Genomic DNA, 27,073 nt, shown 5'->3' on the forward strand with positions numbered 1-27,073 from the left:
ACAGTTCCGACCGCACAGCAACCACGCGTGCAGGTGGAGCAGTTGAGGATTGGAATGAGGAATGCCCGAACGAGGCTGCCTCAGCAGATGAGGTTTGGTTTTGAGTTTCAGGGGTGGAACATGTGTCAGGGACTGAAGGTCCGGAAACCAGGGCTGGGCTGGCCATTTTGGCGCAATGAGAATCAGCTGCGGGCGTTCCAATCTGGGTTTCCGTATCACCTTGGACAGAACTGGAAAGGGAGGAAATGTGTAGGCAATCAGACTGCTCCAGTCTAAAGAGAGAGCATCCACTGCCCACGCTTCCGGGTCGGTGACTGGAGAGACATAAGTGTGAAGTCTCTTGTTGAACTTTGTGGCAAAGAGGTCCACCATTGGCCGAAACCACCGTTCCCACACCCCCTGAGGGGTGTCCTTGTCCAGGGTCCACTCTGTGTGGAAGACACTCTTGGACCTGCTGAGAGCATCTGCCAAGATGTTGGCTTTTCCTGCTATGTGTCTCGCTGAAAGTGCAATGCCCTTGCTGTGGCACTAACGGAGGAGAGCCTCGGTACGCAGGAAGAGGTCTGCTGAGTGCACTCCCCCCCCCCCCCCCCCCCAACACACCCCCCTTGTTCATGTAACATGCGACCGTCGTATTGTCCGTGAACGAGCGGATGGTCTGGCCAGTGGCCTCCCCCATGAAGTGCAGGAGAGCCCTATGGGCTGCCTCCAGTTCCAGAACATTGATGTGGCATAGGCGCTCCTCCATGGACCAAGTCCCTGCTACATGGAGTGAGTCCATGTGGGCTCCCCAGCCCAGGAAGGAGGCGTCTGTGAAGAGTGCCACCAGAAGAGTAGGTGGGGCTATGGGCACCCCTGTGTCTGAAGAGGGTGGTTAGCCACTCTGATGTCACCTCGAGGAACCACTCGCCCAGACATATCTGGCTATCCCATGGCTGAGTGCTCTGGGACCACCGTAGCCTCAGTGCCCTCTGAAGAGGGCGCTTGAGAACCCTGCCCAGGGGAATGAGAGGTGCCATGGATTCCATGATGCCCAGGAGGGAAGAAAGTGTCCGCGTTGTTGCTTGGGAGGAACAGCACAAGTGGCTGAGGAGGCCTGCCAGACGGTCCCAGCAATCTGGTGTCGGAGAAACTATCATGGACCGCGTGTTGAATATCATCCCTAAGAAGTCGAAGGACTGACTTGAGGACAGATCGCATTTCTCATGGTTCGTGAGGAAGCCCAGTTGGGAGCAAAGGTCTAGAAGTCTGGCCGTATGACTCTGGCACAGGGCCTGCGACTGGGCCAGGATAAGCCAGTCGTCCAGGTACACACAGAGATGAATGGATTCCGACCGGACGATGGACACCAATTCCCGCACCACCTTGGTAAACAGGAAAGGGGCAAGGGACAGACCAAATGGGAGGGCCAAGAACTGAAACACCATGTCCCTCCACACGAACCTCAGGCACCGATGGGATGCCGGATGGATGAGGATATGAAAATAAGCATCTTTCAGATCGATAGAGGTAGCCCAATCGCCCTGTTGAATGGTCTCCCGAATCTGTGCCTGTGTGTCCATCTTGAATTTGATTTTGGGGAGGAATTTGTTGAGGGGGGACAAGTCCAAGACTGGTCTCCACCCTCCTGAGACCTTTGGAATCATGAACAACCGGCTGTAAAAACTGGGGCCCGGGTCCAAGAGTTGAGATATCGCCCCTATGAGGAGTAGGTGCGATATCTCTCTAAGACGCTCTCCTGCTCCGCCGAGCTGGGCACATAAGGAGGAGGAGTGGATCTTAGAGGGGGGCGGTCCTCCGCTCAAGGTAGCATGTACCCCGACTCTAGCACCGATACAATCCAGTCGTTGAGTCCCAGAGCACACCACTGATGTGCATGCCGGGACAAGTTTCTTACTTGGAGGGGCTGAATGACTGGCGGTGCTGAATCGGGGCCCAGTCAATGGGGGTGCTGCCTTCTGGCCTTGGGCATAGCCGGTTGGCTTGGACGCACAGGTGGTTTATTCCTCTGCCGCTGATTCTGCGCACGCTGCTTTGACTTAGGTGGTGTGGTATATGGAGAGGCCCTGGTGGCCGGTCTCTTCAATGGCATAGAACCCTGGCGCCCCTGGGAGGTGTGGGCTAAATATGAGGCCACCTCCCTGTTTGCCTCTGCCCTGTGGCTGACAAAATGGGGTGCATACTGGCTGAAGAGGGAGTGCTGCTGTGCTGGGATGGACCGCAGGGCAGCCCTCTCCTCTACTGGAATGTTAGAGAGGCGGAGAACGGCATCACGCCAAGTTAGCACAGTATTGAAGTGAAGGCTGGTAGCTGTGTCTGCAGCTGCCGTGAGACCAGATGCTACCCTACTGCCAAAAGTGTTTAACCTCTGGTCGGTGAAGAGGCCCAGCGGGACAGAGGAAGGAAACCCATGTCCTGATTAACTGGACACTGTTCCCACAGCTCACTGGCCCTGTGGAGGAACGCGTCGAAGAAGGTATAAGCCATGGAAACCTCGAGGAGGCAGCGGCGGGCCAATCTGTCCCACTCTGTTAATGTTTTAAAAGATAGAGCAGCTGAAGTGGGGAAGGTGGTGCGCTGTGAGACCAACATCCTGTCCTGCACGGAGGGCTCCGCTTCCCTGAAGGCAGGGTGGTCCTGTGTGTACAAGGACCACACCCCGCCCTTGGAGGAATCTTTAAGGAACTTGCCCACGGAAAAAGCGCCCGGGGCAGAGAGGGACTCCCTGCCTGGAGTGCAGGCTGGCTTATTAAAGTTATTAAGCCATTCTTGTGCCATTTCTGGCACTCTGAGTCGCCTGGTGGTTCTGGAGTTAGAGTCACATGGCTTAAGGAGGGCCAAGGGTAACAAAGTAGCCTGTGGGACTGATTCGGCATGCGCGACCCTATTGGGGAGGGTCAGTTCGAGCTCGGCTAAGTCCGAGTTTGGTTCAGGCTGGTCCCTAGGGAGGCATGGGCTCAATCTGTCCCCCTGGGATGGGGGCAAAGAGTGCTCATCCGCTTGTTCGTCCTCGTCGGAAGACAGGGGCTCCCACTCTTGTTCGCAGTCCATCCCCTGCTGGGTGCCATCCCAAGTGGATGTACCCACTGGGGCGTCCTGTGAGCTGTGGTAAGCCCAGCAGGATGAGCTGGGACGATCCCGAGCAGGGACCATGGCCGCAGCTGTTATGTCCTTGACGCGTGAAGCGGGTGGGGAGCGTGTGGACCGTAGGTCCAACCATGCTTGGGATGGTGGGTGCCACACCTTCTCAGTGAGGGCGTCTCTGGATGCAAGAGGGACCCATGAGTGCTGTGAGGGGACAAACACCCACTCATCTCCCTGTAGGACCAAGGGCTGGGTAGGTGGGAACTGCAGGCTCCCCCAGGCCGTCAGTCCTGACAAGGAGGCCGTTGTGACAGTGGAGGTCACCTGTGGGTTGACAGAGGCCCAATTTGTGGACTGAGTGGCAATATTGGTCGAGGATCTCGACCTGACCGACAAGAAGTCGATCCCACTTGTCGGGGCCATGTGTGTCACCCTGTGAGATGTGTTGAGCTGGGTCCGGGGGGGAGCGGACAAGGGGTTGGCTCCTGGTCCTCCTGGCAACCCAGCGTGCACCATAGGTGCGCCCCAGTACGGGTAGAATGGGGGTAACCACCTGTGGGCACCAGCCATCCTGTGACCCCAACCCCAAGGGTCACTGGCGCCTTGACCTCCATGAAGGGAAAAACCTGGCCAAGTCGGAGGGAGGTCAGGTCCAACTTGGGTGTCAGTCCCGCCAGAAGACGAGCGGGCTGACTGCCCAGAACCGCCTGACGCGCGGGCCTCCCCCAGCAGGGGAGACCGGCCAGATAGTGGGAAGACCTGCAGAGCAGGTGGCCAAGCGCCCCGAATCCCCTCCCATGGGGAGACCAGGGTGGCTTGGCCCGGGGTGGGCAAAGTAGAGGTCCCCCCCGGTTCCCTTCATGACCGTTTTACTGGTACGAGTGTTGCCTCCGCGATCAGCGTCTAAAGACACCTCGCCGCAGTCCCTATCGGGAGGAATCATGAGCTCCGGGCCTGGGAGAGTCTCTTGCCGGGTCTCAATCCCAGCATCATGATTCCTGCCTTCATGGGATGGCATACGAGGCATGGTACCCGCGCTTAGGCACCCAGCGAAAATCCGATCCCCAACAGAGAAAGGAAAGACAGGATCGACTTAGAGGTAGAGAAAAACAAACGATTCAAGGGGGCCGAGTCGAATCGAGTACACAGAATATAAGAAAACAATAAACACAAGCTGCATGCAGCAAAATAAGGCCAAATGAATACTCTTAATAGCCAAAAAAAAAAAAGCGTAAGATGAGACAGAGTGTAAACCTGACAAGATAGCGTGGAGAGCCTTGGCCAAAGGAATGATTCAGTGCTTATAGCTTTTAGAGGCGTTTGATTGGCTAAGAGCGGACCGGGCAAGACGGGTCGTCTTTTCACTGTTAGCCGTGCGAAATTTGGCCAAGCAGAGCAAAACAATAGGCCTAGTTTGCATCAGTTTGACATGGTACAGTATTTGACACCAAAATGATCAGTCCCAGAAGAATGCAGTATGCCATGGTGCGTTTCACTTGACATGTTCTTTCCTTGGTACTCTGGGGAAACTCATGAGAGGAACAGGCTTTAGAGACACCATCATCTGTGCCGGTGGCACCCCCACAGAAGCCTTAGTGGCTCGGAAACACAACAACCGTGCTATCAGAGCCTACATCAGTGTTGGAAGCTCTGGGGAGACTTCTTCTGGGACAGTTTCTCAAACACTCACCGAGTGCAAAGGAACTATCCAAGGACTCAAGTATCCAAGGACACAAATGGGCATCTTTAAGTCCCCCAAAATGAAGAAAAAATCTACAAGTGTACGAGAAAGAGGTTCTTGGTGGCAAGAAAGGAAAGACAGCACAAGAACAATTCAGCGATCCTTTCTGTAATTTGATAGGGATGATTCGAATTAAATTTTACAATAAACTCTGAACTGCCTGCTATTTGTGTTGATCACACATTTCACAACAGCCTAAGAGGTGTGATTTGGTGGGTTTTTTGGTTTTGTTTTGTTTTTGTTTTCTTTTAACATTGTCAGGATTCTTAAACCACAACTGACTTTATGTGAGACAGGTAATTAAGGACAGAAAAGCTGACCAAACTACAAAGCACATATTGTGAAAAATCCCCCTGCTGATCTAAGCGGGTGTATGGACACATGAATCACTAACAACGATGTTTTGTTTACCAAATAAAACGTTGCAAATTGCGGTGACGTGATACTTTAAACTGTAAAGTTTGGGTCAGAAATAGAATACCTGTAGTGCCTGGGTACATTTTAGCAGGTCATTCTTGATAGTAGAATGCTGAGTTATATTATTTGAAACTCCACAAGCCTAATCTTAGTCAAACAGAAAACTTTACATTTTAGTTGATCACACACTTTCGTGACAATACAAACACAGTGCACTTTTTAACCATAACCAGGTATATTCACACAAACACATACTCACATATTCTTATGTATTTATGGAGAGAGACAGAAAGACACCGAGAGAGAGAAAGAGAAAGAACACTGAACACTGAAATGTTTAATGTCATTAGCTGTAAAGCTCTTGTGACATACTAGGTACAAATCAGAACAAAAATGGTGCAAAACAAATAAAATGGAACAGAAAGGAAAACATAACCAAACTAAACTAAACTACCAAGGGATAAGCGGCACTTTGGTATTTTGTCATTTGCCTAAAATGTCCATGTGGCATGCGGGTACTGTGCCTTTTCCCCCAGTCGTTCGTCTCTAAGGTTTGAACAGTACACAGGAAACAAAGTACATAATATAATCCGAAAAATAATGATCTAAGCAGCATCGACACACATCATATCAATATGAACACATAACAAAGTACATATAAAACATATAACACATCAGAAAAATACATTGTCAAAATTGACCATCCAAATGTAACTCTTCCTTTTGTCTATGCCTTTTTCTCCCTCATAGAACCCATACTAAGTTTATAATTAATTAATTAATGAGTATTTGGACTGATAGTAGACGTTTTACATATATTTACTGCCTCGGATACATATTTTGCTAGTGAGAGTATCATATCTTCATTTTCTGTCATCAGTATGGCAAACAAATCTTTTCTCTGCACTGGAGCTGTATTGAAAGGGTACATTTTTTTCGCAATTCTTCCTATCTTTTGCAGCCAGATATGAAATGGTTTTCATCTTCTGGGCTTTCGCCACACACTGGGCAAGGGGATGTTGCTATGTCTGAATCGAACCATCTTCTGTTGGCATTCAGTCCAGGTGCTCTCAATCTGAGCCTCGCAAAACAGATTCTATGCCACTTGTTTGTTACGATCTTGATATATTTCTCCGTTTGAAAAATTGATTTAAATGAATAGAACCAATTATACCTATCACTGCTCTCTATTTCTCCGTGCCAGTTTTGTTTGTAACATGCTATAAGTCTATCTTTAAATTCAGATACAAAGCTGCTCTCGTGCCCTACTCCTTGGCACAATCAGACCAGACCAAATCCGTGTTCCATTAGTGTTTTCTTGATGTGGAATACCCAGTTCTGTTTGCCCTTCTCCTCTTGCAGCAGCAGCATCTCGTATGCTTGCCTACATAATCGTGATGTTGGCAGTCTAGTAAGTTTGAGCCAATATTCCATGCATTTTACAACTGATTTAATATGCAATGGGTACCTGCCAGTTTTGCAATACATTATAGTGTTTGATGAATGTAATGGGACACCAAGAAAGCACTTCATTGCGAAAGTATGTACTCTTTCCATTTGATTATTTGTCATGAGTCCCCATATTTCCGCTCCATAGTTCAAGACTGGTTCAATTTGTGTGTCGAAAAAATTCCAGAAAAGCTGTGCATCAGTCGACCATAGTTTCCTGAGTGATTTTATAATTTGGATGACACCTGTTTTCCCTTTTCTATTTGCTTCATCCCACGCAGACATCAAACTCAATTTAGTTGTGAATAACATTCCTAAATATTTTTATGAATTGGTTACTTTTATTTCTCTATCACCATAGCACCATTTTTCATGAGTCAAAAGATGACTTCCTTTGCGGAAGACTATAATATTGGTCTTATGAAGATTTACTGTTAATCGTAGTCTGTCTGTTTCTTGCTTAAGGGCATTTAATTGATTTTGTAACCCAATGGGTGTGTCAGACAAGGGAACAACATTGTCAGCAAATAGCATTAGGAACAATTCTATTGTGCCAGGTATCATTTGTATTCCATGTCTACCCTTCTTTGATAACTCTACTGCCAATTAATTGATGAAAAAGGAAAACAGCTGTGGGCTTAGCATACAGCCTTGTTTAACCCTCGTGGACACTGAAAAAAGTCAGAACAAAGACCTTTGTCATGAACACATACAAGCACAGAATCGTAGATGCTTTTAACGGCCATGTAAAACTTTCTATGTACCCTGCTTTTTCTTAGTGTACTCCACAGAATGTTTCTGTTCACAGAATCAAATGCTTTTTTGATGTCTACGAATGCTACGTATAGCTTAGTCTTGCGTAAAAGATGATTTTGGACTAGAGCGTATAAAGTGAACATATGGTCAACAGTGCTATAACCTGTTCTAAAGCCCGCCTGTTCTTCTGTATTTTTTTCTTCTATTTCTGCCCATTTTCTTAATCTGCGATTTAAAATGTGTGTATACACTTTACTAACTGTACTTGTCAAGGCTACTCCTCTGTAATTGCCCAGGTTGTTTGTGTCTCCCTTTTTATGTATAGGCACAATAATGGATTTTGCCCAGTCCAACGGAAATGTTCCACTTTCAAATAATTTGTTTAATAGGGTAAACAGGAATTGCATAACATTATTGTTTGCATTTTTTAGCATTTCACTGATAACATAATCTGGGCCGGCACTTTTGCCCGATTTCAGGTTTTTTATACTTGTAATGATTTCCTGTTCTGAAATTGGGTCATTGAATGTTCTTCCTCTACATTTACCATTTCTTCCGTCATTACTTCTTCCTGGTCAGAACTATTACCAGCTGTATTAAAGACATTAGAAAAGTGGTTATGCCACTGTTCAGAGCAAATGTCATTATAAACCACTGCTTTCCGGTTAACTGATTTTATCATTGACCAAAACAACTTAGGGTCATGGACGCAATTTCTTAATTTTTCTAATCTTTCTTCTTCATACGCTCATTTCTTTGTTCTTTGTAGCTTAACATAATCCTTCCTCTCCTTAACATAGTCTTCTTTCCGCTGATTCTTAATGGTTTCTGTATTACATCTTTGAAATCTCTTAAGAAGTCTTCTGATCCGTTTCTTCTGCTGCCTGCATTCCATATCAAACCAAACATTAAATTGTTTCTTAGTTTTCCCAACCTTTCTAACCATACAAGCTGCTGCTCCACACAGAGCGTTAGCAAATAATTTAACCCCGCTGTCAACATCTAAATGTAACATATCGTGTGCTTCATTCAGACTCTCTTTGAATTCATTGCTGTCTATCTCCTCTTTATATATCTGCAGCTTTTCCTCATTCCAGATACTCCTATTTTCATCAGAGCTACCATTCTTTGGTTCCTGACTCTTTTCATTGCCGTGACTATTTTTCCAATTTAGTACTACTGGCAGGTGCCATGAATATAAACAATTATCAATGCGCAGATCACACCCTGCTCGTAAATCTTCAGATATAAGAAAATAATCAATAAGGCTGCTGCTGTGTGGTGACACAAAAGTAAATTCACCTTCTCTGTCACTCCTGCATGATCCATTCACAATATACAAGTCTAACATAAGGGCAAGCTCGAGCAGTGATTTATGACCGAATCTTTGGAGTTACGTGTAGCTCCTTCTTCTTCAATCTCTTCAAAATCAAAACCTGGCACCAAGTTCGCTAAGTTATCATCTTTTGGCTGTTCACATCCTGTCCTTGCATTTAGGTCACCACACAATATAATGTAAACATTATCTGTGTGTACTTGTTGTATCAAGCTTTCTTCTAGGATTTGAATGCCGTCTTGTAGCTCAGTGTGCTCATATAGTGGCGATCTTTCTGGAGCAATATAACTAGCAATTAGCACAATATTTTTATCAACACTAAACACACTTTTATCTATTTTGACAGCTACTGTATTCTTGCAGCCTGTATTAACATCTTTTACATGATGTTCAATACATTTCCTAACCAACAATAAAACTCCTCCAGAATTTCTCCCGTGATGGGATAACTTAGTTGCAGGTGCAACAAATTTTACATGTTTTACAGTAAATGTTTCTGTTAAACAGATTAAATCAAACGAGCTAATATATTTCATAAAGGATACATCAGGAAACTTACTAATCAGATTTTCTACATTATAATTAAGAAAGGTCCATTCCTTTGGGTGGTCAGTCCTGTCCTGTCTTTTTGTCCCGCCGCAGTGTCCTGCTGCTGTTGCAGACACCAGCTGGAGATTTGTTGTGTAGCCCCGTCCTTCTGCTCGCTGTGAGAGCAGTGTGTGTTGTCTGTGTGCTTTTAGCGTGAGGCCCTGTCAGTTGGCTTGCTGTGTGGTCAGTGTTTGTTGTCTGCGTGTTGTTGGTGTGAGGCGTTGTCTGTCTGCTCATTGTGTGGCCAGTGTGTGGTGTTTGTGTTGGTGTCATACTTTTGTGTGGCCCAACCTGTGTGCTCGCTGTGTGAGCATCGTTAACGGTCCTCGTGTTGCTGCTGCGATGAGTGTCGTCCTGGTTTGCTGCCCCTCTCGTACCGGCACACCCGCTCCCACCTCATTGCTGTTGTTGACTCAGGGAGGCATCGGTGTTATCACACTGCAGGGTTGTGTCAGTCACGCCCTATTGTTTCTGGCCACCCTTTGACTCATGTCTTACGTCATAAGCAGGGGAGCCTGAGTCGTGGCTGGCTGGTTCTCGCTGGCTGAGTTCTGCCACGTGCGTTGTTTTCATGTCGTCTGCTGTTAGAGTTTTGTTTCCAACCGCAATGCTTCCCGAGACGACTTGTGCATACATGTTGCGGTCAAGAGACAAAGTAACAGTCACCAGTTTGCCGCTGCAGAAAAAGGCTTTCTTGCCTTCTTTTTTGGCCTGGGCAGCTGCACTGCTTTGAGCACGGGTCAGATCGTTTGCCACTCTGACACCTTTCGTGGCCAGCTCATTACGGAAGTCCTTACTGGTGATTATTGCTATCTTGTCCTTCCATTGACTAAATCTGACTAGCATGGGTCTTGGTTGCCCGTCCCGGCTTTGTCCAATGCAGTATGCTCACTCTAAGTCATCTAAGGTCCATGTTTTGATCCCTCCCTCCACGCTGTTTAGAGTGTCTAACATGGCCTTGACACACATATCGTTAGTTTCATTCTGGTCACTATGGGGAATCCCGAACATGAGCAGGTTTTCTCTTCTGGAGTATTCTTCTAACTTATCAATGTGTGACCTGATCTGATTTAATTCTAGTTCTAAGTCATGGACAGGTGTTGTCAGTCTGACTGTCTCTTCTCTTCCTTCTGCAGTCACACTATGGCTGTTCTGTACCTCTGTTTCTATGTCCGTCACCGCCTTTGTCAGTCCCTTGTAGTCCCGTTCTATTCTATCACAGCGTGCATTTATTTTTTCACACTGCAGCGTGACTTTGTCCAGGTCTGCCTTCATTCCTCCTAGGTCTCCTCTGATCAAGGCTGTTTGTTGGTCATTTTGCTGCTGAATGGCTTGAAGGATGGAGATTATATCGGCACTGGCATTCACTTCTGTTGGGGTCGGTGTTTTTGGATTTTCGCGTCTGTCCTGATCTTGGTGTGTGGGGCCTGGGTTCGTCTCCTCGTCGCCACTGAGTAGCAATCTTTGAACTGAGTGCAGTGCATACACAGCACACACCAAAGCCACTGGTTCTGCCACAATTGAATGACCCGGACTGGTGTCCACTTGAGTGTTTATATCCTCAGTATATGTTCCTTTCGTAATTCTGTCTAGACTCCCATCACACATTTTGATGTTCCTAATGACAGTCACACAGGTGTTCAGCATTAAAACTGCTGCGGCAAGGCAGATGAAGGAACACACCATGTTTCCGGTCATCACACTTGCACAGCTGACCATCTCCTCGCTGACCGGTTTCTGTCCGGCACGCATTTCATGGCGTCTCAGCCTCTAGTACGTGGCACTGTCGAAACAGCCAATTCTGGCTCTCCAACCAGCTATATCGATCATCTTGACTTTTTTTTCTTTTTTGTCACAATATCCGAATATAATTTCTGACACAGATGATACACTCAATGCTTCAGAAGCTGCTTCAGTTGGGAATTGTATGCGGAGCCTCTTACTCACACAACCTGTCTGGCCGCCATCTTGGAGAGAGACAGAGAGAGAGAGATGGTAATAACTGTGCACGCATGTCTCATTTCTTTCTTTATATCAATGCCTTTTTAATTTAGTGATATTAGATGTGTGTGTGTGTGTGTGTATGTGTTTGAATGTGTGTGCATGCACATATGTATGGTGATCGCAAGACAGAGAGGGCAGAAAGAGATGGATGGGCCCCACTCAACTGACAAACTTAGAACTTATCTTGAGATCATCACCCCTCCCCTCTATCCCTTCAACTCATGACTATGCATGCACACATGCGCGCGCACACACACACACATGCACACACACACACACAACCACATAACAGGTGGAAAGCCAGAGGAGTGTGTGTTTGTCTGTATGTATGTATGTATGTCAATGTGTAAGTATGTGAGCTATGGTAGTGTGTGTGTGTGTGTGTGCGTTTGCCTGTGTATGTGTTTCCGGGAGTGAACAGGGTTTTGCTGGTGTTATTCAAAGGCAAATCTCTCTGTTTGAACAAAACAACATAATTTGCTCTCAGATCTAAATGACACATAATGACTAGCATACAAGATTGTTGGATCAAAAAAGTACAGGTGATCTTGACAAATGTGCTTCCAATTTTGTCAGTTACACTGGCAGTGTCTCAGTTTGAACTGTATTTTATTTCTGCTCGTGTGAGTATTCATTTTTTTTATAATGCTTGAGCTTACTCTGCCCAGATGGCAGCTAAGGTCTGACACATTGATTTAGTCACTGTATTTGTTAACTTTTAAATCTTTCCTTTTCCACATAATGGACTGAAGTGCCAGTAACAAAGCAGCAGCAGCCATTGAAAATGATATATCGGCGCTGGTCAACAAACTTGGTCAGGTCTATACGCTTTAAAATTTCAAATTATGCAGGATGTTTCTGGGACATCTTCTAAGTTTTTCTTTTACATTACAAATTCAGATACACCGGGATGGTATGCATGTCTGCATTCTTTAATCAGTGGAAGCATTTGTGCTTTTTGAAGGGTTTTTTTATTTTTAATTTCATGACTTTTCCATGACTTCAACCATAATTTTATGACTTCCAGTTCTTAAAAATTATGTTTTCAAATTCCATGACTTTCCAGGATTTTCATGACCTGTACGGACCCTGTTTAAAACATGCAAAGAAGACTGTGTAATAAGAGATGCAAGCACAATGCCTATGGGATGCCTGTTACTATGTTAAACAAAATACCCACCTTTCTTTTTGCCTTTCCCTGCTTCTGCCTTCTCTTTAACAGGACTGTCCTCATCCCCAAAGACTCTTCTTCGAGCATTCTGAAATACATAAATTTTCTAACATTCAGTGTGACAGTGTCTAACTTAAACATGGTTTGTAAGGGGACATTACTTTGTGCATGAAGAAGATTTTTCTTAAACTAAAACTTCAAGCACCGAGGATGCCATTGAATTTATCTTGTTTCATGCTGGCCTGGGTGCTCAAGTCTTTAATCTTCAGCCATTCTTTTTAAAGAAATGACAAACAAATACATTACTTTTACTCCAGATTGGGCACAAAACTTCAGGTCAGAGCTGCATAACTCTTCCAAAAAAAGAGAAATTTTGTTCCTAAAATTACATTTAAGTAACATACTTACCATGAACCACTAGTGCAGACTCCGGCAGGGATCTGACATTCCTGTCCTGTGCAAACTACTATCCGCCTATGCGGAGAATCTAGAAAACGGAAGTAGCTACGGCTGATAACCTCCTGGAAGTAGGTAACCTCCCCTTTGCCCCCCTGACTAGCGCCCTCTTTTTACGGCAAATCGCCGCAACCAGCACAGCGTGCAAGGAGAACAGAAAGCAGGGAGGAATGGGAGGGTCTTAAATGTGGGTCACGGTAATTATGTTACTTAAACGTAATTTTAGGAAGAAAATTTCCTTTTAATTACACATACTTAACCTTGACCCACTAGTGCAGAATGGCACGACAAGGTGGAGGGCTCATCTGTTCTATCACTAGTGCGCTGCAATGGCCTGTTGTGTGACTACCGCAGAGGCAACGCCTCTTGAGCCATCATCCCTAAAGCGATAGATGTCCCTCGAGTAGAATTTGATGAAGGTAGAGTGTACTGTGTCACCTAAGGATATTGGTGCGGGCAAAGAAGACTGAGGTCCGCAGCTGCATGATGGGAGAGGTCTGTGGACCACAGCTGTGCTGATAAATGTAGTGCAAAGAAAATTGGGTCAGTGCGTTGAATCCACACTTTATTGTGAGCCCTTCAAATCAAAGGAAGGGAACGAAACATGTATCCTATAGGGTTGTCTCACTTGAGCGTGGTTGAGCGTCAATGCAAGGAGGTGCACATGTGGTTTGATCTGATGATTCCACATCGGTTGTGGGCTGATAGTGGAAGTGATATATGTGTTTGAAGGAAACTGTGGCACAAGACAGAGGTAGCCCACCATGTTGGGCTTGCCTTAGGGGTGACAGCCAGATCTGTAGAGCTCCTCCATGCGAGCTGACAGGCGACGGACACTCCCCCTGCCACTTTTTTGTCACTGCCAAAAAACAGCACTGACATGTTGCCTATGCATAAAATGGCAGACATTTGGCAACAAGAGACATGAGGTCCCTGGTGTCTCTGGGACAGGGCTGTGTATTTGCCCAGGTAGGTACCATCATGAAGGGGCATATGGAAGGCTTGGTGGCTTCTCTACCTGAATGTGGCATGTTGGAGCAACCTGCAGAAAGTTGTCGGCAGTCAATGGCTGGGTTGGATCAGTCTGTGGGAGTGCACTTCATGTGCCTCCAGGTCAGCGAGTCTCATTCTGTGGTGGAATTCCTAATGGAAGAGGGTTTCCATGGGGAAAATTTTCACTGAAGGTTCTTTAGTGAGAAAGGAGACCGGATCCATGACAGGCTTCTGGCTGTGTGTGGTGCGCACTAAGTCTGGGATGGATCAGGGTGGGGACAAGGAGAAAAGTGGCTCTGGATGTGTTGTACTGGCCATTTACATCAAATCACTGATCTGACATACGTTTACAGTATGGCCAACAGCAAATGAAAGGAAATGAAATTATGGTGCTCAGAGCCTCGCCGACCACTAAGGCCATCTCAAGGCTATCGCCACGTTAATACCTGCAACAAGGGTAAAAAAAAACCAACAACAATAAAAACAAGTCACCACTTTAAGCTTTCCACTCAAAGTTTTTAAAAAAAAACACCTTCCGTTGTTTAAAACCTTCAAATCTGATTAAAAATGTTCACTTCCTTCAAGAAGTCCATCACAGCTGGACATCACGAAACAAGGTCTTCAAAGAAACCGCCGTGTAATGTCTGTGTCTAACGTCATGCAGATCCCAACAGTCAAGGAGCACGTGTTTCACGGTGAGAGGCTCATCACAGGGAATACATTGAGGGGCCTCTTCCCCCTTCAACAAGTAAGAATGAGTAAAAAAAAAGTGTGCCCGCATGCAGTCTGCACAGCACAGACTCCTCCTTTCTGTTCTTCACCCCTGAAGGGAGGGTCTCTTTTAGGTCTGGACGGATTTGGAACAGCTTGTTGTCCGTCTGGGTGTTCCACTCCTCTTGCCAAAGATCCTTAACATAAGTGTTCACCTTCTGCTTCATGTCTGTGTATGGTATGAAGGATCCCGATAATTCTTTCTTTACAGCGATCTTAGCCAACTGGTCTGCCCTTTCGTTACCACGAATGCCAACATGTCCAGGAACCCAGGCCAACACAACCTTGTATCCTTTCTTCGTTACAAGAGTAAAAGCTTCGTAAAATTCCAGCAGTTTGGGATGAGTGAGATTCCTGCAGGCGATCGCCTCCAGGGCTGACAAGGAGTCGGAAAAGATCATGAATCTCTTTTGTTTTGAAGAGAGAACCATTTTTACCGCCAGAACCAGTGCAGTCAGTTCCGCAGTGTACACTGAGCTGTCAGACAGGATGTGTTCCGCTGAGGGCTGGTCAGGAAAGGCGGGACAGATTGCAGATGCAGCGACTCCGTCCTCTGACTTGGAACCGTCAGTGAAGATTCTTTGGAAAGTGGGAAATTTGTGGCAGAGTTCTGAAAAGTAAGTTCTGTAGGCCAGTGAACTGGTGGAGTCTTTATGGTACGAGGCCAGATCGACCTCAGGTGTTTTAAAGGTCCATGGTGGGCTATCGGGGGACTTGGAGAAGTCTGAGATGCCACCGACATCCAGATTGGCATTTTCTATGTGCGGCTGAATGCAGAGTCCAAGAGGAGGGATGCAGTTTGGGTTGTCTTTAAATTTCTTGTTAAAGGGGTTGTTGAATACAACATCGTATGCAGGGTCTGTGGGTTCAGAAAACAGTTTCAAGTAATAGTTTAGGGTCAGCTTCAATCTGCGGTTGGAGAGAGGCAGTTCCCCCATCTCTACATACAGGCTGTGCACAGGGGTGGTGTGGAATGCGCCCAAGCTGAGACGGAGCCCTTGGTGGTGTATAGGGTCCAGCAGTTTCAGGTAAGACGGTCTGGCCGAGCCATATACTTCACATCCGTAATCCAGTTTGGATCGGACCAGGGCTCTGTAGAGGTGCAAGAGTTCTCTTGTCAGCACCCCAGTCCATGTGTGCCACAACTCGGATGATGTTCAGGGCTTTTTGACAAGATATTTTCAGCTGTTTGATATGGCTGAGGAAGTTCAGCTTCTGATCAAAAACGACCCCTAAAAATTTGGCTTTCTTGACCGCCGGGATGGTGGATTTTCCCAGACGGATAAGATAAGATAAGATAAGAATAACTTTATTATCTCCAACTGGAGAAATTTGGATTTCAGGGTCCAGATAGAATTGGCGAAACTTATGAAAATGAATACACTCAGTTTTACAGGACGAAAAGGTGAAACCATTCTCCTCTGCCCAACACTGAATTTTGTCCATGCAGAGCTGAAGCCGTCGCTGGATGCTGGCATACGTGCTGCCAGTTGCATACAGGGCGAAATTGTCCACAAACAGCGAGCTGTCCGATCCATTCTGAACTGACTGGACGATGTCGTTTATTTTGATGCTGAAGAGAGCCGGCGACATAATGCTCCACTGCGGAACACCCAGCTCCTGCTCATGAATGTCGGACAGGGTGGTGCCGACCCTCACCTGGAATTGTCTGTTTTGCAAGAAGTTGTGGATAAACTGGGGCAGGTGTCCTCGGAAGCCGAGCTTGTGCAGGTCTGAGAGGATTCCAAATTTCCAGGTGGTATCATAAGCTTTCTCTAAGTTAAAAAATATGGCCACCACATGCTGTTTGTTGACAAAGGCATTCCTTGTAGTGGTTTCCAGACGAACCAGATGGTCAACGGTAGATCGATGCTTGGGGAAACCGCACTGTTCTTTTGCCAGAAGGCTATCGGTCTCTAGTTTCCACATCAGTCTACCGTTGACCATCTTCTCTATCAGTTTGCAGATGCAGCTGGTCAGTGCTACTGGGCCTTAGATTTTAAACTTTGGCCCAAGATTCACAAATTGTGTTTCTACTATAATGAAAAACACACAAAGCTGTGTTCACAAACATGAAGTATAATACAAACTCCTCCTTCTGGTGTCATATACTGTACCATGTCAAACTGATGCAGAATTTAAAGCAAATGGAGGAGGGCAACGCCTACTGGTTCGTATGGGGAGCCCTTGTAACCAAGACAGCAGTGTTAGCTGCGACAAAGGAAATCCCCTTGGAACCATCAGCCCTGGTCATACAGAAATCCCTGAGGTAGAAGTTGATGAAGGGATTCTCAGACCACCAGAAGGCTGCCTCCAAGACATGCTGCAGTGGCACTGAGTGCTGGAAAGCAGCCGAAGTAGCTATGGCCAGCACTTCGTGTGCTCTGGGATTAAGACAGCTGATATCCCTGTGAGAATGAGAGTAGGCTCTAAGAATGACTTGGGAAACCCAGTGGGAAATGGTGCCTGCAGCGATGTCTTTCTTGTAATTCTCAATGAAGGAGATGAGAAGACGTCTCTGAGAAGAACGCCTGTGGCGAGACCTATCCCAATAGTATTTGAGACACCGAACAGGGTAGAGATGCCTATCATCATCATCTTGGGCAAGAATATCAGACAAAGGTCTGACCCTCAAAGAGGGGGAAGGGACCTTGGGGTCTTGGTTCTTAGCCAGGAAATCTGGAAGGAACCGGAGGGTGATGGAACCATCTCTGTGGAAGGCCAGATCTTGTGGCATTCCACTAAGACCATGAATCTCGCTTCTACGACGGCCCGTGGCCAGCAACAGAAGGAAACTGGTCTTGAGGGTGAGTAAGTTGAAAGAAATAATACCAAAGGCTTGATGGGTTGCTTTCGAATGAAATCCAGCACCAGGAACAAGTCCCACAGGGGCACTCTCCTGAGGTTTCTAGCTTCCTTCAGAGAGGCGCCGCTAGCCACCTCTCAGAGCAGGAAATCCGCTTCAAAGGCAGGACCAACTAGCTGTTTGATTGTGGTACAGATGGCAGACCTGTACCTTCTCACAGAACTAGCAGACAGGTTGAGAAACGAGGAGCAGTAAGCCAGAAAGTTGGCCAGCTGCATGCTCATTGGGTTAGTAGGGGGAACGTCCTGAGCCATACACCGCCGCAACCATTTCTTCCAGCGAAAGTCATACAAAGCCTCAGTTCCCACCCTCCTTGCTTTGGAAACTATGGAGAGGAGGTTAGAGGAGGTGCCCTCCTTGGTAAGCACCGCCGCCACAGAGGCCAACAGAGGGGTCGAAGACTTCAATGGTGGTGCTGACAGTTCCAACCGCATAGCAGCCACGCGTGCAGGTGCAGCATTTGAGGATTGGAATGAGGAATCCCCCATGAGGTTGCCTCAGCAGATGAGGTTAGGTTTTGAGTTCAAGGGGTGAACATGTGTCAGGGACTGAAGGTCCGGATACTAGGGCTGGGCTGGCCATTTCGGCGCAATGAGAATCAGCTGCAGGCATTCCAATCTGGCTTTCTGGATTGCCTTGGACAGAATTGGAAAAGGCGGAAACGCATAGGCAATCAGACTGCTCCAGTCCAGAGACAGAGCATCCACTGACCACGCTTCCAGGTCAGCAACCGGAGAGACATAAGTGGGAAGTCTCTTGCTGAACTTTGTGGCAAAGATGTCCACCATTGGTCAAAACCACTGCTCCCACATCCCCTGAAGGGTGTCCTTGTCCAGGGTCCACTCTGTGTAGATGACACTCTTCGATCTGCTGTGTGCATCTGCCAAGAAGTTGGCTTTTTCTGCTATGTGTCTCGCTGAAAGTGCAATGCCCTTGATGTGGCACGAATGGAGGAGAGCCTCAGTCTGCAGGGAGAGGTCTGCCGAATGCACCCCCCCAGACCCCCTCTTGTTCACATAACATGTGACCATCCTGTTGTCCATGAACAAGCGGATGGTCTTGCCAGTGGCCTCCCCCATGAAGTGCAGGAGAGCCCTGCGAACTGCCTCCAGTGCCAGAACATTGATGTGGCATAGGCGCTCCTCCAGGGACCAAGTCCCTGCTGCATGGAGTGAGTCCATGTGGGAGGTGTCTGTGAAGAGTGCCACCTGAAGAGTAGGTGGGGCTGTAAGCACCCCCGTGTCCTAAGAGAGGTGGTCAGCCACTCTGACGTCACCTTGAGGAACCACTCACCCAGACATATCTGGGTATCCCATGGTTGGGTTCTCTGGGACCACCGTAGCCTCAGTGCCATCTGAAGAGGGCACTTGAGAACCCTGTCCAGGGGAATGAGAGGTGCCATGGACTCCATCATGCCAAAGAGAGATGAAAGTGTCCACCCTGTTGCTCGGGAGGAATGGCGCAAGTGGCTGAGGAGGCCTGCCAGACGGTCACAGCGATCTGGCATCGGAGAGACTATCATGGACCGCGTGTCGAATCTCATCCCTAAGAAGTCAAAGGACTGACTTGGGGACAGATCACATTTCTCCTGGTTCCCGCAACACCTTGGTAAACAGGAAAGGGGCAAGGGACAGACCAAATAGGAGGGCCGAGAACTGGAACACCTTGTCCCTCCACAGGAACCTCAGGTACCGATGGGACGCCGGATGGATGAGGATATGAAAATAAGCATCTTTCAGATCGATAGAGGTAGCCCAATCGCCCTGTTGAATGGTCTCTCGAATCTGCGCCTGTGTGTCCATCTTGAATTTGATTTTGGGGAGGAATTTGTTGAGGGGGGACAAGTCCAAGACTGGTCTCCACCCTCCTGAGACCTTTGGAATCGCGAACAACCGGCCGTAGAAACCGGGGCCTTGGTCCGAGAGTTGAGATATCGCCCCTGTGAGGAGTAGGTGTGATATCTCTGTCTCTAAGATGCTCTCCTGCTCTACTGAGCTGGGCACATAAGGAGGAGGAGTGGATCTTAGAGGGGGGCTGTCCTCCACCCAAGGCAGCATGTACGCCGACTCTAGCACCGCCACAACCCAGTCACTGAGTCCCAGAGCACGCCACTGATGCATGCCGGGACAAGTTTCTTACTTGGAGGGGCTGGACGACTGGTGGTGCTGAATCGGAGCCCAGTCATTGGGGGTGCTGCCTTCTGGCCTTGGGCATGGCCAGTTGGCTTGGACGAACATGAGGTGGTTTATTCCTCTGTGCACGCCGCTGCGACTTAGGTGGCGTGGCATATGGAGGGGCCCTGGTGGCCAGCCTCTTCAATGGCAGCGAACCCTGGCGCCCCTGGAGGTGTGGGCTAAATATGAAGCCACCTCCCTGTTCGTCTCTGCCCTGTGGCTGACAAAATGGGGCACATACTGGCCGAAGAGGGAGTGCTGCAGCGCCGGGATGGACCGCAATGCAGCCCTCTCCTCTACTGGAATGTTAGAGAGGCAGAGAATGGCATCACGCTGAACCAGCACAGTACTGAAGTGAAGGCCAGTAGCTGTGTCTGCAGCTGCTGTGAGACCAGAGGCTACCCTACTGCCAAAAGTATTTAACGTCTGGTCGGTGAAGAGGCCCTGAGGGACAGAGGAAGGCGACCCCATGTCCTGATTAACCGGACGCTGTTCCCACAGCTCACTGGCCCTGTGGAGGAACACATCAAAGAAGGTATAAGCCGTGGAAACCTTGAGGAGGCAGCGGCGGGCCAATCTGTCCCACTCTGCTAACGTTTTAAAGGATAGATTAGCTGAAGTGGGGAAGGTGCTGAGCTGTGAGACTAACATCCTGTTCTGCGCGGATGGCTCCGCTTCCTGTAGGCAGGGTGGTCCAGTGTGTACAAGGTGCACACCCCGCCTTTGGAGGAATCTTTAAGGAACTTGCCTGGGGACTCCATGCCTGGAGGAGGGATGGAAGCAGCACCCCTGCGGGCTGGCTTATTAAACCATTTTTGCGCCATTTCTGGCACTCTGAGTCATCTGGTGGTTCTGCAGTTAGAGTCACATTGCCTAAGGAGGGCCAAGGGTGACAATGTAGCCTGAGGGACTGATTCAGCATACGTGACCTGATTGGGGAGGGTCAGTTCGAGCTCGGCTAAGTCCAAGTTTGGTTCAGGCTGGTCCCTAGGGAGGTGTGGGCTCAATCTGTCCCCCTGGGATGGGGGCGAAGAGTGCTCATCCGCTTGTTCGTCCTCCTCTGAAGACAGAGGCTCCCACTCTTGCTCCCAGTCCATCCCCTGCTGGGTGCCATCCCAAGTGGATGTACCCACTGGGGCGTCCTGTGAGCTGTGGTCAGCCCAGCAGAACGAGCTGGGACGATCCCGAGCAGGGACCATGGCCATAGCTATTGAAGCGGGCAGGGAGAGTGTGGACCATAGGTCCAACCACACTTGGGATGGTGGGTGCCACATCTTCTCAGTGAGGGCATCCTAGATGCAAGAGGGACCCATGAGTGCTGTGAGGGGACAAACACCCACTCATCTCCCTGTAGGACCGAGGGCTGGGTAGGTGTGAACTGCAGGCTCCCCCAGGCTGAGCGGGGCGACTCGGCAGCCATTGGTCCTGACAAGGAGGCCGTTGTGACCATGGAGGTCACTTGTGGGTTGACAGAGGCCCGATTTGTGGACTGACTGGCAATACTGGTCGAGGAGCTCAACCTGACCGACAAGACGTTGATCCCACTTGTCAAGGCCGTGTGTGCTACGAAACTGATAATCTATTTTCAGTGCAATCTTGGATGCAAAAGGATGCTGACACAAACAGATGAACGAATGAATAAGTATGAAATGAAGAGCGTTCTAAATAAATGCAACCGAAAAGGTTGCAACATAACAAACATCAAAACTATTTGGTCCAGTTTTCACACTCCCTATGTGAGGGTAAAGCATTGAGAAGCATTTTTTTTTTTCAATCACAATTATGTAGAGAGTTGAATCATTTGGATGTTATTCCGGACATCCCTCAGTTCAAATCTTCAGTTCAGTTCATATTCAGTTCAAGTCTTATTATATCATATCATATCATAATGTATTATATTATATCATATCAAAGTATGAGTTAAACACATTGCCTTAATTTCGTTGTTTGTTCTTGATTCCGATGTTGAATTTGAAGTTGATTCGTTGCAGTGATCCATCTTATGTGAAATACAATAAATGTGTTTCAGTGTCATTACTCTTGATGTCTTCACAAAAACACAGTCATTATCATTATTGTTGTTGTTGTCACCCCCTCTTTCTCTTTTCTTTTCCTCTCTCATTTTTCTCTTAGGATTTGCATCAGGAAAAGACAAGAAACTAACTCTGATGATAAAGGAAATATTTTTTGATAAAAATAAGGGGGATTTCCCACACTTTCTCACACATTGTGAGAAATCATCAGGATGCACCCCATTATTTCTTGCAATTGAGAGAAAACGTGGGAGGGGAATGCCCATGATTTCTCACAATCCCACAATTACTCTGAAAGTGAGAGAAATTGCAAGCAATGATGGACTTTCAGAGAATCTGGAGAACGCAACTGTCTGATGATGAACATAGTTGTCATGTTGGAGTGTAAAGAGTGAGGATATCAGAAAGAATAATAATAATAATAATAATAATAATGGATACTTATATAGCACACCATCCAGAAATCTGCTCTAGGTGCTTTACAAAAACGCTTTTGTTAACATAAAACATTACATCAATGTTACATACACACACCAAAATGTGACTACACACACACACACACACACACTGCATACATACATTTTAACATACATGTGTATCTAACAGCTACCCTAACACATACACACACATAGGCAGGCACAAACTTACATAAACACACGCACACACAATACACATTCATATACATGCATGTAGTTATGTTCACATACAAATGTATACACACATAGTCAAGCACAACTAACGCAAAGGAAGTGGACCTGCCACAATTGAACTTATTGCTGAGAGAAAAGGTGAGTTTTGAGACGAGATTTAAAAGATGCGAGGGAATCAGAATGACAGAGGTTATCAGGGAGCTTGTTCCACGTCTTTGGCGATTGAAAAGAAAATGATCTGTGTCCATAGGTCTTACTTTTGACGTGAGGTATCCTGAGAAGTCAAGTATCAGAGGAAGAACGGAGCTGGCGAGACGGGGTATAGATATGGAGGAGTTCAGAAAGATACTTGGGGCCAGATCCGTTGACTGCAGAAAAGGTCAGAGTGGATAGCTTATGGTCTATTCGATCAGAAACAGGCAACCAGTAGAGAGACTGAAGGAGAGAAACATGGTCAAATTTAGAAGCTCTGCAAATGAGTCTGGCAGTGTTATTCTGAATTCACTGGAGTCTAACAGATATTTGGGAAGGCCAGCCAAAAGAGAGTTGCAGTAATCCAATCTTGAGAGAACCAGAGAGCATGCAAGTGTCTTGGCTGCATTGGTTGAGAGATAGTGGCGGATAGAGCTGATTCTACACAGTTCCAAATAGGCAACTTTACAGATATTCGAAATGTGCTGTTGGAAGGAAAGAGACTGGTCTAGGATTACACCAAGACTGCGAACAGAAGGAGAAAGTGAAACAGGTGTGCTATTGATCAGAACAGTCAGGAAAGGAAGGATGTTGACAAAACTTCTTTGGACAGGTTATCATAAATTCAGTCTTATCATCATTTAGTTGCAGCTTGTTGAGAGTCATCCAGTTCTTTAGGCCAGCAATGCACTCCTGTGTTTGAGTCACCAGTGCATCAAATTCAGCTATGGAAGCCGACTGATAAAGTTGTGTGTCATCAGCAAAGCTCTCATGCGACATCGCATGATGACTGATGACATCCGACACAGGAGCCGCATACAGCATGAAAAGAACAGGACCTAGGATGGACCCCTGTGGGACACCATATTTTAAGGCAGATATTCTAGAGTATCTACCATTTACACACACTTTCTGTGTATGATCTTACAGGTAGGATGTGATCCATGCTAGTGCAGTGTCACGAATACCAAAGAAAGTTTTAAGTCTGTTCAAGAGGACAGAGTGGTCGATAGTGTCAAAAGCTGCTGACAAATCTAAGAGAGCAAGAACAGATATCTTATCCTCATCAAATCCCGAAAGCAAATCATTCACTTTTCTAAGAAGTGCCACTTCGCAACTGTGACGGTGAAGGTGAAGAACCAAAGAAAGAATGAAAGCAATGTGTGGAGAGTTTATACTCAATCCTGGACTGTATCAGCCACCAGTAGAGTTGTTTCAGAGGCCAACATGGTAATTTTTAGGGCCTTTCAGTACTAGAAGGGCAGCTGAGTTTGAACTTTCTGGAGTTTATAAATAGTGCACTGTGGGGACCCAGCAAGCAGAGATTTACAATAATCCAGTTTTGAGAAGACAAAAGCACAAATGAGAGTTTTCGTTGCGTCAGCAGACTGGAAGTGATGAATGGAAGCAATGTGGTGGAGTACCATGTATGTTGACTTAAAGACATTGGAAACATGTTTGTCCATGGACATATCACAAGAGAAAGTGACAACAAGATTTTCGCGTGATTTGCAAAAGTGAATGTTAGTCTGACCTACATGGATAGAAATGGGTGCTGCATCTTGGAAAGATGATCTTTTTGACTTGATCAGCAGTGCTTCAATTTTCTTGTCATTCAGCTTCAGTTTGTTTCTGCTCATCCAAGTTTTAACCCTTGAAATGCATGTCTGCCACGTCTGATATGACCATGCTCATTTGTTCTGGGGGAACTGATTTCTGTATTTGTGTGTCAATGTGTGGTGGGGTATCTGTAACATTATCTTGGGGCAGTGCCAGAAATAACTGAAAACTAGACAGACAGTTCATAGCTGATTTTTAATTCTGCAATTCAGTAATCTAACAAAAGACTTGCGTCACCATGTCAGTTGGATGTAAATGATTTAACCTTAAGACCAGGACAAACAAGAAGAGCATGTGACCAAATCTCACCACAAACAGACTGTCAGCAGCATCCAGAAATAACCAGCCAGTGTTCTGTCCAAAGGCTTTCTCATTTGTCCTGAAGGAAACAAAATAAATAAAGCATCATGAACTGAATACAAATCACTTCACAACCACCTGTACAAATGTGGCCAGTGTTTACACACCTAATACTGAACTCATGCAGTTCTCACCTCTATTCCTTCTGTTACACGTTTCTGTGTGCGTGTGTGTGTATGTATGTGCACATGTTCATGCATGCATGCACATGTGTGTGCCTTAATTTCTTTTAAATATGAAAATATTAGATATTTAGATTGGTTTAAATCACCTCAAGGTTAAACACCATAACACGCAGACACACAGAGACATTAACACACAAAGACATAAACACACAAAGATGACAGCAAGAAAAATTCTCTAACAAACTAACAAACAAGACCAGCACTCACACAAAACTTTTTTTTTCTTTTACCAAATGAAGCTTGTAACATATACATTAAAAAGAGAATATAAAAACAAAACAAAAAAGCTTGTTACACCATTCCTATATGAAGGTGACACCCATACCAAGGTTAAAAAAAAACAAAAAACACCACCAAAGCGACAGTATCAACTGATAACTGCCAGTGGTGAGAAGAGTGAACATACATTGTCCATGTATTTAGTTTTCAGTAAATTCCACAGTGTGTGCCCCTTTTCCTGCCCTCCACTTTCAACAAAAAAGACACTTCAAAATGCTGTCTCCTTACACACTGCAGTTGGCAGTGCACCGAAGAAGAAAAGTATTTTGACAAATATGTGTTTTGCCTAGTCTGACAATATTTACCTGTGTCATTTACAAAATCTGCAGTTCCATCTGCTTCCATTAGAAATGTCTTATATGATATAATCAACATGTGTTTGAAATAGTTCAGAGTTTAACTTGGAGCCCAACTGGCTCTTTGTTGTAATTCTACTGGCTGACTGGTTTGTTTAGTTTATTTTGTTTATATTCTTTTTTTTCTTTTTTTAAAATGCTCATTGAGGAGAGAGGATTTTAATGCTAATTGAGGAGAGTAGTGATAATTTAAGGCATGGGTGGGGTGGGGGAGATGATGGATTTTCGTCTAAAATCACAAATGTGGATAGACGTTAAGCAAAAGAATGAAAAAAACATTAACTGTGACAAGAAGTTAGACACCAGTTTCATTTTAATTTTAATTTGGGCACTCGCCATTTGTTTCCTGTGTCATTCAATAAGGTTTCGGTTACACACACATGCACACTCATACGGACATGTAACATTTTATGTGTATGATAGTTTTGTTCATTTACCTCGCCATATATGCAGCCATACTCCATTTTTAGGGGTGTGCATGCTGGGTATGTTTTTGTTTCCATAACCCACCGAACACTGACATGGTGAATTACAGGATCTTTAACATACATATTTGATCTTCTGCTTGTATACACACATGTGGGGGGTTCAAGCACTAGCAGGTCTGCACAAAATGTTGACCTGAGAGATTGGAAAAATCTCTATCCTTTAACCCACCAGGCACCGTTACCAAGATTCGAACCCAAAGCCATTATTGTTGTCAGTAGGGGGCTTGGTAAGTAGTGTCCTAAGTATGTTAAATCAGAACAGGCACTACGAACACCACCGAAGTGACTCAGCAGCGTTGTTGGACCTTTTCCATGACAAACATTTCTGAGATTACCAATATCTCCGGGAGATTCAACAATAGTTTTCTAAAGATTATTGATTTTGTTAACAAAATGAATACTCTAAATGACAGATTTATGGAAAAGAACATGGAAAATAAAGCATATATAGATAAATGGGAACTATGCAAGGTCGAGATAAATTTCTGTATAGAGTTTGGGAAAGAATTAGCATGTAAAAAAAGAAACGAAGAACATAATCTACATTTGCAAATCAAGCAAAAAGAAACACAGTTAATGAATGACCCAACAAATGAAGCTATTCAAACTGAATTTTTACATTTAAAACAGAAGTTAGAATTATTACAGCTAGACAGAGCAAGAGGAATTGGACAAGATGGCGGCTGTGTGATAACAGGTGTGTGTGTGTGCTCCCAAAATGTTTGACGAGTTTGATATTTTGCAGCATGAATTGAGTTATGATTAAGTTACAGTGAAGTGCATAGTGTTTGATCTATCATGGTAGGGTGACAAATGAGGTTAGTACCTACAGGTTGCTCTGCAATTGACTGATGAAGAACCGATCTTTTCAAATTTTCGATCATTTCAAAACATAAATCGCTGTGTCATGCTGATTCTGTTCTCATCGTCTTGTTTTCTGCTGTTTAAAGTTGCACGAGCTGGTATGTTCTGGTATGTTCTGTCCGTGATTTTTTTTCATCCGTAACTGGTGTGATATTCCCACTGATCATTCTGTCCCAGATATTGGACAGCTTGCTGTGTGTGTGTGTTTGTCAAGTCACGGGCTTCAAACAGATCTCACAG

General features: G+C 46.0%; 1 protein-coding gene across 1 annotated transcript in view; it reads right to left on the bottom strand.

Annotated features, from left to right (window-relative positions):
- The window catches only part of LOC143295387 (DNA repair endonuclease XPF-like), a 223,768-nt gene that overhangs the window by 102,082 nt on the left and 94,613 nt on the right, over nucleotides 1-27,073 (bottom strand). The window contains exons 11-12 of the mRNA XM_076607056.1: nucleotides 24,611-24,680; nucleotides 12,556-12,634 (exon numbers count right to left, since the gene is read on the bottom strand). Coding sequence (XP_076463171.1) covers nucleotides 12,556-12,634; nucleotides 24,611-24,680 — 149 coding nt within the window. The remainder of the gene's footprint in view (nucleotides 1-12,555; nucleotides 12,635-24,610; nucleotides 24,681-27,073) is intronic.

The sequence above is a fragment of the Babylonia areolata genome, chromosome 20 (assembly GCF_041734735.1).
Source record: "Babylonia areolata isolate BAREFJ2019XMU chromosome 20, ASM4173473v1, whole genome shotgun sequence".
NCBI lineage: Eukaryota > Metazoa > Mollusca > Gastropoda > Neogastropoda > Buccinidae > Babylonia > Babylonia areolata.